General features: G+C 44.0%; 1 protein-coding gene across 1 annotated transcript; it reads right to left on the reverse strand.

Annotated features, from left to right (window-relative positions):
• Positions 1-4,583: 4,583 nt before the first annotated feature.
• Positions 4,584-14,346, reverse strand: LOC112184432. Its single transcript, XM_040513441.1, is given in 13 exon segments — positions 4,584-4,905; positions 5,001-5,501; positions 6,530-6,578; positions 7,022-7,231; positions 7,304-7,464; positions 7,645-7,750; positions 7,868-7,935; positions 8,063-8,329; positions 8,409-8,516; positions 8,655-8,749; positions 10,246-10,327; positions 11,425-13,964; positions 14,103-14,346. Coding segments are annotated over 10 exon segments (3,753 nt in total). The 3' UTR covers positions 4,584-4,905; positions 5,001-5,501; positions 6,530-6,578; positions 7,022-7,149.
• Positions 14,347-15,321: the final 975 nt, after the last annotated feature.

Consider the following 15,321-nt stretch of genomic DNA (forward strand, 5'->3'; position numbering starts at 1 on the left):
ATTTCCGGACCCTTCTGGATTTTGGACTTCTGGATCCAGACCTACTTCCCGTTCTTTCGCCGTGAAGATATCCCGCAATCCCCACCGGCCGATCAATTGTTAGGTCGATGGTTTTGCCGCGAGGACAAGTACTCATCTCCCCTTACTCTGAATGCTTTTCTTATCTGTACCTGCTAGATGACATGCCATACTGTGATTTGATTTTGGGAAGAAGATTCCCTTCTGTGCTACAATATGGCTTCCTTCCTAACGATCCTCGTTATCCCGACCGCTCCAGCCTGGCGTTTCGCCTCGCCATCTCCTGTTCCGACATCCGGATTGCCGCCGAGGAACTCAGCTATGAGCTCTATGCTCCTAATCATTTCGCCCGCCAATTTGGCCTTGTCCAATTGGTACCCGTCCCTCTGTATGATGCCTGGAACTATAACACTTCCTGGCGACGATTCGGTCCGCCTTCTGGGCCCCACCGGCACAAAGTATGCTCGCGCTGGTCGACCTTCCTGATTGGGCCCAAAACCTTGATGCTGTAGACGGAACCGAAGAAGGGTATGAGACTTGGTGGAGAGAAGTCTCTGTCAACTGCTGGACTCAACCAGATGACGAACTCTTCGCTACTCTCTTTGGCGAGCTCAGGAAACCATACCCCGCTGATATTGAAGTGCTCGCTCGCTTTTCCGAAGACGCCAACAGGCCTCGACCCCTCTAAGTGGTCAGACCTACGCGAGCTCTGCGCCCAGCCCAAGCCGGCATCGTAATTCGTGAACCACCTCCAGAGGTAAGTACTGCAACTCTAATCCTGGCAATCTCCTTCATTATTTCCTCCTTTACTCATACTTGTTTGCATTAGGGAGTGCGCCGCGTCCTGGCCGCCGCACTAACCGTGCTTCACCGGCCACTGGACAAACTGGGAAACAGAAGGCAGTACTTGCTGACGCCACAGCTGAGGATTCTTCTTCTTCTTCTGACGACGACGACCCACAAACCGTAAGAAGTCTTTGTTTTCAGGACTAATCTTGTGAGTCAACGGCTGATCTCTTGTCTCTCACAGGTTATGGCTGCTATAGCCCGCAAGCGTAGTCACTCAGATACTCACGCTGATCCCTGGGAAGGAGATGAACCAATGGCTGACCGACTGGTAAGAGGGGAAGAGCCTACGTTAGAAATTATCCCTGTTTCTGCCCATATTTCACACTCTTCTCCTTTACAGGTTCGTCGCAGGCCATCCACATATGCTGGGGAAGGCTCTTCAGCCTCCATTCAAGGAACAACTGCCTCGCAAGCGCCACCCCCTGTGGGACCTGAAAATCTTCCATCGCCTGTCAACACTGATGGTGGCTCAGCCTCTACTCCTGTGCAGATCATAGAGGATAGTTCCGATGAACCGGAAGAGAATGCACCCCTTCCGGATGCACCAAATGAGGACCTCCTCGCTACACCACCAACAACACCCGCGTCATCTGATCACAATCCTGGTGAGGAAACTCAAGAACCCGCGCCAGTAAATGCCTCAGACGAGGGCCCTGTCGCAGAGGTATTCTCAGTTCTAAATTGGTGCTTTAGTCCTTGTTCTTCTTTGTATACCTGACCGTCTTTCCTCATTGCAGAGTGACGCCCCTGCCGAGGAGGTCGCTGTTGCTGACCCTGCTGAGCTCGCTGATGAAGGCACGGCGAATCAAGAAACTGCCCTCCAGGTTCCAGAAATAGGTGCTGATATAAATGCAGTCCCAGAGCAAGTTGCGGTCCCGATCGTCGAACCTCAAGTAGGCCCTGCCGCTGCTGTCGCTGACGCCGACATCATCGCTGAAGTTCCTCCTCCTGAGCCTCCCAATAGGCTGGAAAGACTAGTTCGCGTACTCGAAGTAGCTCCTCCAGGGGTTGCAGATGAAGCGAGGGACAATCTGCAGCGACTCCTGGGTCCTGACCTCTTACTGCCGGGCGCAACTGCCAGGGCTCAAGAATATTTGATGGTACTTCGCCGCTAACGTACCATCACTGAAGATGAATTTGTTGAAGTATATGAGCTCTTGCAAAATCTTCCTGCACGGATCAATGAGAGGACGACTACGGCTGTGCAAGCCAGGCAGGTTCAGGCTCACTATCGCTGCCTTGCACAACAAGCAGAGGTATCTCGCGACTCTCTAGGCGATCAAGCGATTCGCATCAGGGATCTAAGGATCTCTCAGACCCACCTTCGGACCCACATTCAGGACCTCCAAGCCCAACTAATCGAAGCCAAGGCCCAATTAGTGACGGTCACGGCCCAACTGGCGCAAGAGGAGCCTCAGATAGAACAACCCTTAACGGCGTTAGAAGCGATGTCTCAGGACCTGACTCAAGCGCGCGAAGCAGTTCGACAAGCAGAGCGAGCTACTGCCGACGCTAGCTTTCGTCTGGATGAGCACTTGCTTCGCTTGACCCATGCGGGTCGAAAACTTTAGACCTCTTGTTTTAGGCCCATTTTATCTTGTATAAGGATAATTTTTAATATATACAATATTTAGCCCGCTTTGCTCGGCCCAAATATCATTTAAGGCTTGCCAATTAATGAAAAGCCAGACCGTTGAAAAAACAATCCAATTTTGGGCGGTTGCTTCCTTGGAGACCGTCCTGCTTCCCACGCGTTTTCACTATCTTCCATTTCCGAGATGATCGCATTTAACCGCATTGATTCTCATAATGGTGATGTTGAAAAACGTCTCAACTGCTTATCGCACGGTGTGAGATCAGTCCTATAAATACCGGCATCCAGAGAAGAGCGATAACCAAACCACCATGTTTCTTCCAAAGATAGACTCGCAGGCCCTGTTGCTCTTTCTCCAGTTTCTAAAATCTTCCCACCGTGATCTCACCCTTAGCCACAGATTCTTAGGCTTCATGGCTTAATCTCAAGACCTGGTTAGGCCTCATGGCTTAATCTCAGGTCCAGCGGCATGTCTTTGGTTACTGAGAACCTGGATGAACTTGCCAGCCTCAGTTAAACCGAAGAACATGCCGCGCTCCTAACGCGGCAGAACCACATTCTGAGGAGTCCAACTTTTCAGACTGCCCGCGCGGAGCAAGCGGAGGAAGGGAGGGAGGCCACTTTGAGGCTTACCTTTCTGCCTCCGCGGTCTACCTCTGGGGCCTGGGTACGCACTTTCTGATTTACCCCAGGAGGTAGATGTGGTTGTGAGTCGCGCTTGCTCCGGAGATCAACTCTCGCCTGGAGGAGAGGCCCCAGGAAGGGGGATGAAGGTTCTCTTTTTCCCCTCTTCCTCCAGTACCAATGACAGCAGCGGCGACTTGGATGGGAGGAGGATCTGATTGTAGGGGGAAGAATGCTCTGAGGTGGTAGCATCCAGATCCTTCTCCACACGGCCGCAACAAACACCTTAAGCTTTTATGTCCGTAGCCTATCTTGTATTCGCATGTGAAACTATATTGCTCTATTCTGTTGTATGCTTCTGGCCGCAAAGCCATTTTATGAATAAAAATGCTTGGTTTACTCAAAAATCTGCATAAACAAAAAGCAAAGCATAACCAAAATAAAGCCTCTAGTATAGACCCTTGTATTTATTCTTAACACGTTTTGTCAAGACAATGAATAAAAAACCAAGCAACTGATAACATGGACTACAAGCATAACCGAAACCTCTTGTATAGGTTCTTACAGAATAAGTCCGAATGCAAAGCCTCTTGTATAGGCCCAAATAGATATTGAGATGCCCCCCAATGTTCAGCGGGGAGCAGATACAAAAACACAAAAAGGCCACAAAGAAAAGGCCGAATAACCAGAACGCTGCGAGCCGATGAAGATTAAGGTTGCCCCCCAGTCGGAGCAAGCACAGAGTTAGGAGGATCATCAAACTCCCAGACACTGCACTACTAGAATTATAGCCCCAGACATCGGTCAAAAACCGATGAGAAAAAAAAATCCAACCGATGTCTTTGTGGGTGATGAGAAAGATCCGGAAAATGCAGACATCGGTTTTTAGCCGATGTCTAATATTCGGGTAGACATCGGTTCCTTATAATAAACCGATGTAAAGAAGTTTAAATGATAACAAACTTGCATGCTTTACTATTGTTAAACCCACATTTTATTGTATTTAAAGCTTAAAGAAATATAGATTATATAACACAAGTTTGAGTTTTAACATCGTTATTGATTTAAGAACCGATGAGTAATACTGTTGTAGACATCGTTTCTGACAATGAACCGATGTGTGGATATGTTAGTAACATCAGTGTTCATTTCCGAACTGATGTCTGGAACTCGATAGTATATCGTTTCTGATAATGAACCGATGTCTGGATGTTTTAGTAACATCGGTTTTCATTTCGGAACTGATGTCTGGCACTCGGTAGTATATCGTTTCTGATAATGAACCGATGTCTGGATGTTTTAGTAACATCGGTTTTCATTTCGGAACTGATGTCTGGCACTCGGTAGTATATCGTTTTTAACAATGAACCGATGTCTGGATATATTAGTAACATCGATTTTCATTTTGAAACTGATGTATCTATATTTCTTGACATCAGTTTTTATGGCTAAAACTGATTTCAACTTTATATCTAAACATCACATTCTATAAAGAGGATTCTGTCCACAAAATAGAACTGTGATTATAAATTGCAAATTGGGGTATTATATCCGACATTCATCATCCTTAACAGTTTACAAAATGGGCAAAATAAAACCCCAATTCATATATGCACCTATATACTACAAGGCTAGCCTAGCAGTTAGTATTCTTGTTTGTTCATAATTGCTACAAAAAAGTTAGTTAAAACTAACTCAAAATCAAGAAACTGGTCAGAACCTACAACAGAGTCTGTAAGTAGTCGGCTACTTCAATGCGGACCTCGTCAAGTTGTTGTTGGATATACCCTTTACGATCCTTTACCGCCCACTACAAATACCTATAATTCAATAAATAAATCACTTATCTGAAATAGAAAAGAAAACAATTGGGAAGCTAATTGCCATAACTCTTGTTAGTTGAGATTTGACATACCTGAAATCCCACCAATATCACTCAAAATTGATCCAGATTGGGTTAGTCCCTGCAAGGCAAAATAGTCGATGATTGGGTTCAGTGCCTTCTTATTTTTGAACTTTTTGTTTCACAAGTGAAGTGTTTCATTCATCGAATATGTCCTTAGGTTGCCCCTCCTCTGATGCTGGAGCACAGCTTGGATGTAGACTGAGATTTTCAAGTTCTTCCTCAATAAGCATGAGGCACCCACATGACGCCTTGTTCCAGCAAATCCTTCCTCCTGAACATATTTATTGCACATGAAATCAGTCAAAAGAAACTCCCTTTGAAAGTTCAATCCATTCTATCAAATTTCCACACAGAAACTTTATTTCAAAACTGCTATCAAGGAGAATATTTCAACGCTAGAAGAGCAGAAAAGTTGAAGCTGCCATGAACATGGATTATGGCACCAAGGTTGTTACCCAGATAGGAAGAGAAACCAAGGGCCAAAAGAGCGACATAGAGAAGCATACGTTCCTGCAACAAAAAGATCAGCAATTGTTTCTTTTATTAGTACATGAATTTATATACAAAGTGTAAGCTAATAATGCAATGATATTTTGGAAACTTCCTTATTCTCGTTTTTCTGAAGCAAGTAATTCCAATTTGTAATTGATGTACTTTTCCAAGTTTCTAGAAATGCAATGATATGCATGCACCTGAAGAATGATAGCATTCAAAACAATTGATAGCATAATTCAAATGTGATTACAAACTTGAGCAAAAATATCTGGACCGACCATAAAGCAAAGGGTCCTGCAATCCAAAATGCAGCAATGGTAGGAATGCAGCTCTTTTCTGCCACCTAGTTTGGGAAAATGTTGTCTTTTGAGGCAGAGAGCCATTTAAACAATAGACTAACTGATCAGCCATGTCACAGGCTTCCACCAAGTTACTTAAAAAACAGCTAATTTCAATTCAGTTAACCAAGAAATGAACTTCGATATTCTAAACTTTCCAACTTTGACTACATAAGCATACAATGCCCAAGAGTTGAGCAATCTTTACAATCCAGCAGTTCTAGGAGCTTTGTATTGCAACTTCCTATTATGAACTTGTTTGCAAAGCACACAATTGACAATATCAAGCATTCAAAATTGAAAACTCTGTGTTATCCAAACCTGAGTCAATTTAGACAATAATTTAATCAATCGTTATCAAGGTAACAACACAAAACATAAAACTTTATTACCAAGACAGTAGAGAATACGAAAATATAGACATATGATACTTCAGCATCCATTCCTAAGAAAACCATAAGAAAGTAGTATTAACTTCAGAAAAGAACACAGTTTAGTAAAAGAGGATAGTGACCAACAATTAGCCAGCTTATACGTGAACAAAAAAAGAGAGAGATAAGTTGAAGCAAAGTTCACTGCTGACAAGTGTCTATGGCGGGATTTAACTAAATGGACTCATAAAAGGAGATAGTGACTAGAAAGACTCAGATAAGTTTGCACATAAACTTCAAACTACGTGAAAAAATCCAAGGGAAGTACTCTTACCCATACTGAAGTAATTCCAAAATCCCCCACGAAATGTGTGGAAGCCCTCCTGCAAAAGCATTCCAACATTTGCATGTATAAAAATAGACCAAGATTGTTACTTGTCTATAGTGTAGAGCATTCAAACATCAAGCTTTTCAAAGCATGATACTTCTTTAACAATTTGTGTAACACTTGATTCCTAACTGAAAAAGAACCAAGGGGTGCACCTTTTTCGTTGCCTAGGTTACACCTTCAGAATACCACAGAAGGGAATTTTTAGAATAATTCCACTACAACTGAAAAGAGAGAGTTGCTAACTTAGACCAATAAATTTGAGTCTATCCAAATTAGATTCATTCTTCTTCAAAAATCAAACGATAGACATCCTAAAAGATAGCTTGATTTAGTTACCAAACAAACTTAACTTCTCTGCCTACTACTCTTTGGAACAATTGAACTGGTTCTTTTGGCTTAACAAATTTAACTGTGATAGAGATGGAGGATAGTTACCATGTTCAGCTCATTTGTGTCAGAGACACGGCCAAAGGCATGCAAAGAATGGGGTAGCTCAAGAGGCGCAATGGGATCCAATTGGCCTCCTTTTGGAATCTTCATCCTCATGAGAAGGTGCCAATTAATCATATTGTTACCTCATCAATTCTGGGTCTCATGAAGTCTCCGGTCATAGCTTCGAACACATTGTCGGACTGCATTCCCCAACTGCAGAAAAAAACTTTTAATGAGTGAGTTTCAAATATGAAGTGAGATAAATGGTAATACATATACACTCACGTCACATTGTTTGGGATAATCTTAAGCTTCCTTTTAATGACACCATTCAACAATGTGTCAAGATCTCCATTACCACCTGGTGCTAATGAAGACTGCCTCAAGGAATTTAGATATCTTGTATATAGGAAATTATAGAAATCCAATAGGAAATTATAGAAATCCTGGAAATTAAGATCACAATATATGAGTTATAATACTTGAAAATCAATCATGAAAAAAAAATGATGAACTACATGTAACCTTCATCTTACAATATGCACGTGTTGCGAAAGAAAAATCATGCAACATTTAGACTAATAAATCTCTTAATAAAAGATATAAAAAAAGAAAAATAAAATTACCACGTCGTTACTCCCGGCGCTAATGAGGTTCTCAAGGTGACTCCATGAATTAGTTGCATCTTCTAATTTCCCATCCTTAATCTGCTGCTTGATCAGCTGAGCCACACTGTTAACCAAAATGGGTTTTATTAGAAATCTCAAATCTGACCACTTCCCAAATCCATCATTTTCTAACATCAAATATTACTCATCGAAACCAGACCAAATCAATTAATCAATGGACCTGTTTGATTTCTCCAAGCCATCATCATCAATCCTTGAAACGTCTTTGAGAAGAGGACCCCATGAAAGCTACATTGTGCACATATAAAAACCAAACTGTAAATATCACTTGGAAATCGAGTATAAATCGAATATCACTTGGAAACCAAACTGTAAGTATCATCATTTTAAGGATCTCGGTTTTCTCTAATTAGACCAAAAAATTAATTAGTTACTATTTACCTCCAAGTCTAAGCTTTAGTGTTCCTTCTTCAATGGCTTTTATAGCTGAAAGTCCAAGAGTCGCTGCAAATTTGCCTCCATAAGACTCTGCCACAATGAACAGAGGACTCTTCTGGAGGCTCTCATTTCTGTTGAATAGCTCTTTCAGTAGTGTTGTCAAATCAGTGGCTGCCTCCACATCATTTTTCACAAACAGAGCGTTGTCCTCCACAAAACTGAATCCGGTTCCAACTGGGTTATCCTAAATCATGCCAAAAAACCAAAATTAATATATGAAAGATTCCAATGATCTCAAGAGTTGGTCTGTTTTGATGACTTACCACAAATAAAAGATCTGCCTTTTGCAACCACGTTGAATTCCTTGGCTTCAAATTGGTGTCCAATGGCCCAACCTCTTCGAAGTTCCCAATCCCAACTCCTGAAGCTCCCTATTTGTTTACGGAAACAGAATGAATTAGTGAAGAAAAAATGAAAAAAAAATTCTGGGTTCTATTGAGTATGAACAACTTTCCTTTCTGGGTTTTCCACATTCACTCATTCCGTATTATTATTGGTAAAGTACTTACAGGTCCACCTTGGAGCCAGAGAATAATTGGCCATGGCTTCGAGGGATCCTCAACTCTGTTAGGACTTCTATAAAGCCACCAGAACATGTGTGCTTCTGTGAAAAACAATCATAACAGAGCAAACAGTCATGAACACTAAATTCACTTGACATTTCTGATGCAATACCAAAAGACACATAAAGATGCGATAGATAGCTGAATGTAACTGTCTTTCACACAAACCTTCTCTGTTAAAGGCTTCTTAGGGGGCTTGTAACTTTTCTGGGAGAATAGAAAGTGACTGCAAAAAGAAGTACTTCTACATAAAGATGTCCTGCAAGAAAAAGGCCAAACAAGAGAGATTTGTTGATCAGAAGCTATCCCAGACATTCAAGAGAGATTTTTTCAAGCAAACAAAATTGAAAAACCAGAAACAACCCATAGGGGATATTCAATAAGTCAATGAGAATTTCCATTCAAGTCAATTATCCCAATAATCCCAATTTCAGCAAAATAAAGTTTAAACAAGTTAACACTCCACACCCATACCAAAAGAAAGCCCCTGCAGCTGACATCCATCTTAAGACTCAGACCAAAGAAAAGACACCACACAACTGTATCCACCAGAAAAAATTAAATATTGACTATTCAAATCTAAGAGATAGAACCATGTTTTTTCTGGGAAAAAGAGAGAATAAAACAAGCAGAGGAGAACTGTTGTCTAGTAACAGCCAAAAGGTCAGTCCAAACTGTATCACTCAAGTCCCCACATTTTTTGGCTTGTTCAGTAAATTAATTTTTATCAGGAGTGCAGTACTAAATATAACTTTCAGGAATTCATTTGCCTTGTCAAACTTGTATGCCTTATGATCAATAGCTACTGGGACTTGAAAGCAACAAAACCAACGACAAAAAAAAAAACCAAAACCAAAAGGCAAAACCAAAAGTTAACAGAAAAATAAAAGCACGTATGCTTGCCTTCAAATAGGTAAAAGACTGACTCTACCAGTGATCTAAATAGCATACTTATGGTAATAAGGTAATCTGAATAAATTTGGTAGTAGGCCATGGAGGTGAGTGGCCTACTGAGTGGTATTACCGTAGCCCATCGCCCTGAACCAAATATTCTGCAGCCACCAGAAACAAATACCCAAATCCCTGCCAAAACATCAAAATCATGCTATAAACAAAGTCTAGACCCATTTACCTGCCACCATATATAATCCGTAGACTCATTCTGAAAAGCTTGAAACAAATCGAGACATGATCCCTAATTTCTTTTTCAGTTTTCTCCAGCCACCAGAAATGAAATTAACCCATATATCTGAGCTTGAGCACTAATAGGAAGAATATGTGAGATGATAAGAGCCGTATCAAAAGTTCATAAATTTAACTAGACTTCACTCCATAATAAACAAGACCAATTTCCTATCTGTCAAACTCAATACCCAAAAGCAGGCAAACCTCACAGGTGAAAACCATAGCTCCAATCAAGAAATGAGACACATTAACTAGACTTAACGAGAAGAAACCCACTAACAGAACAGAGAAAAGCTGCAGAAAGATTCAAACTTTGGAAACATTGAATGAGGAAGAAGAAGACTGAACCAACCTGTTGAGGTGAAGAAGCTGCAGAAACCAAGCCCAAACAGAACAACAGTGGCCAAACTATTTAGCTCAGCTTCCACCAAGAACTTCAAAAACCCAACTCAAATACACAAGAATTAAACAAAAAAGACTGAACTTTAGATCAAAACCGGACAGAAAATCAGTACTGGTGGTAACCAAGAGAAGAGAGAGAGAGAGAGAACCAACAGAAGAGAGAGAGAGAGAGAGAGGACCTACGAGACTAGACGTTGGAGAATGACAAGCTCAGGTCAGCTAATAAGCTCGAGGTCAGATCGGAGCTCAAGCTCGAGGTCTGGAAAACTAGATCGGGGACTCGGGGTCAGAGCGAGGCAGGGGAACTCGGGTCAGAGAGCGAGGTCAGGGACTCGGAGTCAGGTTGGAGGCGGCTCCAGTAGGCTTAGGTTGGAGAATGAGGTCGGGAGTCGTCTTTCTCAGCTTGGAGAAGGAGATCGGGAGTCGATGCAGGTCAGCTTGGAGAAGGAGGCTAGGTCTGGAGGTCTGCAGGTCTGGGTTCGAAATTTTAGAGAAAGCGGAAAAAATACAAGTGTTGGGGGGGAATGAAATTTTAGTCCCCGCGCGTTCTCAAATTTTTTAAAGTTAGTCCCTCCGCAGTTTTAAAATTTTTTCCAACAAAACCTTTCTCATCGGTTCAGTTAGTGACCGATGTCTATAATAACCATAGAAATCGGTTTTTTCACAAACTGATATTAAAACGACTTTTAACATCAGGTGCAATCCTGACCGATTTAATAGTGGCGATGTCTAATGACATTATTCTAGTAGTGCTGGGATAATATTTCTTCAGAAAACGACCGTTAATAGGGTTGCGATGGATATCGCCGTCGATGTCTTTGAGGTGAAAGGCACCGCGCTCCAATATTCGGTGGATAACAAAGGGTCCCTCCCATCGCGGCGTCCATTTACCACGACCGGTTACCTTTTCACCGAAGGGTAAAATGGCCTTCCAAACAAGGTCACCTTCTTTGAAACTGCGACCCCGCGTCCTCTTATCATAGGCGCGGGCGATACGCCGTTTTTCCATCACCAAATTGTCCAAAGCGGCCAAGCGCTGCTCGCTTAAGTCTTCGTGCTCCTGCCACATTGCTTGAACATAATCTTCGCCAATCAAATGATGCTGTTCTTGGACTCGTAAGGAATGAACATTAATTTCTAATGGTAAGACGGCGTCATGTCCAAACATAAGCGCGTACGGCGTCGTGGCGGTGGGATTACGTTTAGAAGTGCGATAGGCCCAAAGTGTCTCGTACAAAGTATCATGCCACTGTCGAGGATTCTCCACCAACATCTTCTTTAGTAAGGTGATGATTGTCTTGTTACTCGCTTCCGCCTGACCATTAGATTGAGCATAGTACGGAGTACTATGTGTGAATTGAATGCCAAAATCAGTAACCAGCTCTTCAACAGGGCCTCCCATGAACGCTGCCCCCCGGTCCGACACCAGCACTTCCGGGATACCAAACCTGCAAAGAATATTACGGAAAATAAACTGGCGAATAGTAGCCCCGGAGGCCTCCTTCAGAGGCTCTGCTTCAACCCATTTCGTGAAGTAATCAGTGGCGACGATGAGAAACTTGTGCTGTAGGGAAGAATGCGGGTGAATCATCCCAATCAAATCCAGTGCCCAGCCTCGCGCAGGCCAGGGTTTAATGATGGGCTGCATAGGAATGTTAGGGACATGCTGGACAGGACCGTGGGCTTGACAGTCCGCACAGCCTTTGGCGAATGCAATACAATCCTTCAAAATGCTGGGCCAATAATAACCATGTCGTCGAATGAGCCAACGCATCTTAGGTCCAGCTTGATGAGATCCACATATCCCCGTGTGCACCTCGCGCATCAGTCTCTTAGCTTCGCGACCGTAGACACATCGAAAGTCTATACCATCTTCTCCACGCCTGCGCAGTTCATCACCTCTAAAGAAGTAATTCAATGCAAGGAAACGAATCTTCCGATTAGCGCTGGAATTTGGTTGTTTGAGGTATTCAATTAGCGGGATCCGCCAATCGACATCAATGGGCTCCAATACCGCGACCATTGGGTCATCTGGAGGATCAGGTCGAGCCAGCCACGAAGGTAGTGTGCGACGCTCAACTTTCAGAATGCGCTCGCGCACCCCATACTTCAAAGTAATGCCTGTAGCCAACTGAGCTAGCTCATTAGCAGCAAAGTTACGTTCACGTGGTATATGTTCCATATCGACGTCTGTAAATTGGTCCAGAAGCTCAATGGCGCGATTCAAGTATGGGATGAGCAGCCAACTCGTACAACGATATTTCTCCAGAAGTTGATTGATGACGAGCTGAGAATCGCCGCGAATCTGAACGTCCTGGACACCCATTTCCAACAAGACTTCGAGTCCAATGATAAGAGCTTCATATTCATCCTGATTATTAGTACATTGGAACGTGAGCTGGAAAGAATAAGAGAAATGATCACCTGCCGGGTTTTCCAAAACAATCCCCGCGCCAGCCATAGTGTCCGTTCTTGAGCCATCAAAAAATAATACCCAGGGCTGTAAAGAGATCGTAGCCTGATACCAGACCTCGTATTCCGGGATGCATGCTTCATCTGGTCGAGTCGCGGTGTTGCCAGCAATTTCCAACTCTGTCAGTACGGGTAGTTCTAGCGGAGGATGATGCGCTAGAAAATCTGCGATAGCCTGCCCTTTGACCGCCTTCTGGGGTACATACTGGAGCGAGAACTCTGAAAGTGCGAATACCCATTTGCCAATGCGGCCTCGCAAGATAGGCCGGGACAACATGTACTTGACCAAATCGGTCTGAGCGATGATGCAAGTAGTAAAGGATAACATATAATGTCGTAACTTGCACGCCGAAAAGTATAGGGTTAAGCACAGCTTTTCCATAGGGGTGTACCTTGTCTCACAATCTGTTAGTACGCGGCTGAGATAAAATATAGCGTGCTCGACACCGTCCTCATCGTCCTGAGCGAGCAGGCTACCAATGGAGGCGTCGGCTGCCGAGATGTATAGTTTTAACGGGACCTCGGTTCTAGGTGGAACCAAGACTGGTGGATTGGCCAGATAGGCCTTAATACTATCGAAAGCCTCTTGATGCTTGGATTCCCACAAAAGTTCATTCTGTCCTTGTAGTCTCAGCAAAGGTGAGAAGGGCTGGACTTTCCCTGCAGAATTAGAGATGAAACGCCTTAGAAAATTAATCTTACCCAAAAGACGCTGTAATTCCTTCTTCGTCCGTGGGGGAGATGCATTAATGACTGCGCTGGCCTTGTCCTCAGGGACCTCAATTCCTCGCTGGTGGACTATAAACCCCAGAAAGTCCCCTGCTTGAACCCCAAACACACACTTAGCCGGGTTCATCTTGAGTTTATGTCGGCGCATGCGCTCAAACACTTTCCTGAGATCCGCGATGTGATTCCTTTTCTGCTGGGACTTGACGACTACGTCGTCAATGTATATCTCTAAAACTTTCCCAAGTATGTCGTGGAAAATCAGATTCATGGCTCGCTGATACGTCGCACCGGCGTTCTTCAGGCCAAACGGCATGACCACATATTCGAAAACTCCCGCAAAACCAGGGCAGCGGAAAGCAGTCTTGTGTCTGTCTTCTTCAGCGACTGGAATTTGGTGGTACCCTGCAGTACCGTCAATGAAGGATAGCAATTCATGGCCTGCCACAGCATCTACCAACATATCCGCGACTGGCATGGGGTAAACGTCTTTAGGTGTAGCAAGATTCAAGTCTCTATAATCAACACAGACTCTTATCTTGCCATTTTTCTTTCGGACAGGCACTATATTAGATAGCCACTGATTATACTTGGCAACCCTTATAATGCCTGACTTATGCATTTTTTCTACCTCTTCCTTTACCAGAATCTGGGTCTCCGCGTTCATTCGTCGAGGTTCTTGCTTGACGGGCCTCTTGTCAGCAAGAGTTGGTAACTGATGACAAACCAAGTCTGGTGACAGGCCGGGCATGTCCTCATACTTCTCCGCGAAGCAATCCTTGAACTCTAGCAATAGTTCGATGAGCCTCTGTTTCTCATTGGGCTCTAGGTAAGCACTGATGGATACTTCCATAGGCTCGCTTACAGTACCCAGGTTGACCCTCTCCGTAGGGTCTTTAACCTTGGGAGGTGTATCATCTAGCGCCGCCGGAGCGAGCTAAATATGGACTTCCTCTTCATCCTCCGGATCAGCTAGTTCTTCATTGACAACCTCTAAGGTCGCGATGCGATCGTAAGCCTCTTTTTCCACCATGTATGATGACAACCGTTCGTGTATCCAGCGGAAGGCTTCTATTCCTTCTTCAGTGAGGCTCCAAGACTTCTTTTGCGAGCGTGAGACCCCACTGTGCTAGTTCAGAGGCCGTCACCCCTGTGGGGCGGCCCTTATCATCGATGCCACTAACTTGCAATGGAGTGATAGGTTCCAAATAGTATCTAGCATCTACATAATTTGCGGAGACCGGAAACGGACGGGGATCTGCTGGGACCACCTCTGCTGTGTTTGTTTAGCTATTCCACAAAACGGACGGGGTTTTCTGGTTCCTTATGCTCTTTAGGTGTAGCAATGACCAAACTTTGGACTTTCTTAGGTCGCCATTGCAAGGTGCTCATCACTCTGTCCTTGCCCTCCAGCCTGTCGAAGACTGAAACCTTGGCATCCGGTGCTTCGTGGGAGAGCCTGCGCCTGACATGTGGTCGTTGAGTTGGCGAGCTGTTCCTTCGGGTAGGCGGCGGTGAGATCTCCTTAGTAATCCTGCAAAACACATTGGGCTTTGAAGCCCCCATTAGCGAATCTGTTTGCTTGTCAAGACCACGAGGAGGTCTCAGTGGTTTGGCGGCCAGCACCTCCATTTCTTTCTGGTATTGTTCAGGCGACTTGACCAATTGGGAAGGTCTGATCAGGCCTTGATCCAAAGCCTCTAGTGTGCGCTTGGCTTCACCGAACCTGCGCTGCAACTTCCTCTTCCTGGACGGGCTAATCTCCACTGCTTTCCCCTTTTCCCTGGTGTACCATCTGCCTTCTTTGATAGGATTGGCTGCTGCAGGT

The sequence above is a fragment of the Rosa chinensis genome, chromosome 2 (assembly GCF_002994745.2).
Source record: "Rosa chinensis cultivar Old Blush chromosome 2, RchiOBHm-V2, whole genome shotgun sequence".
Classification (NCBI taxonomy): domain Eukaryota; kingdom Viridiplantae; phylum Streptophyta; class Magnoliopsida; order Rosales; family Rosaceae; genus Rosa; species Rosa chinensis.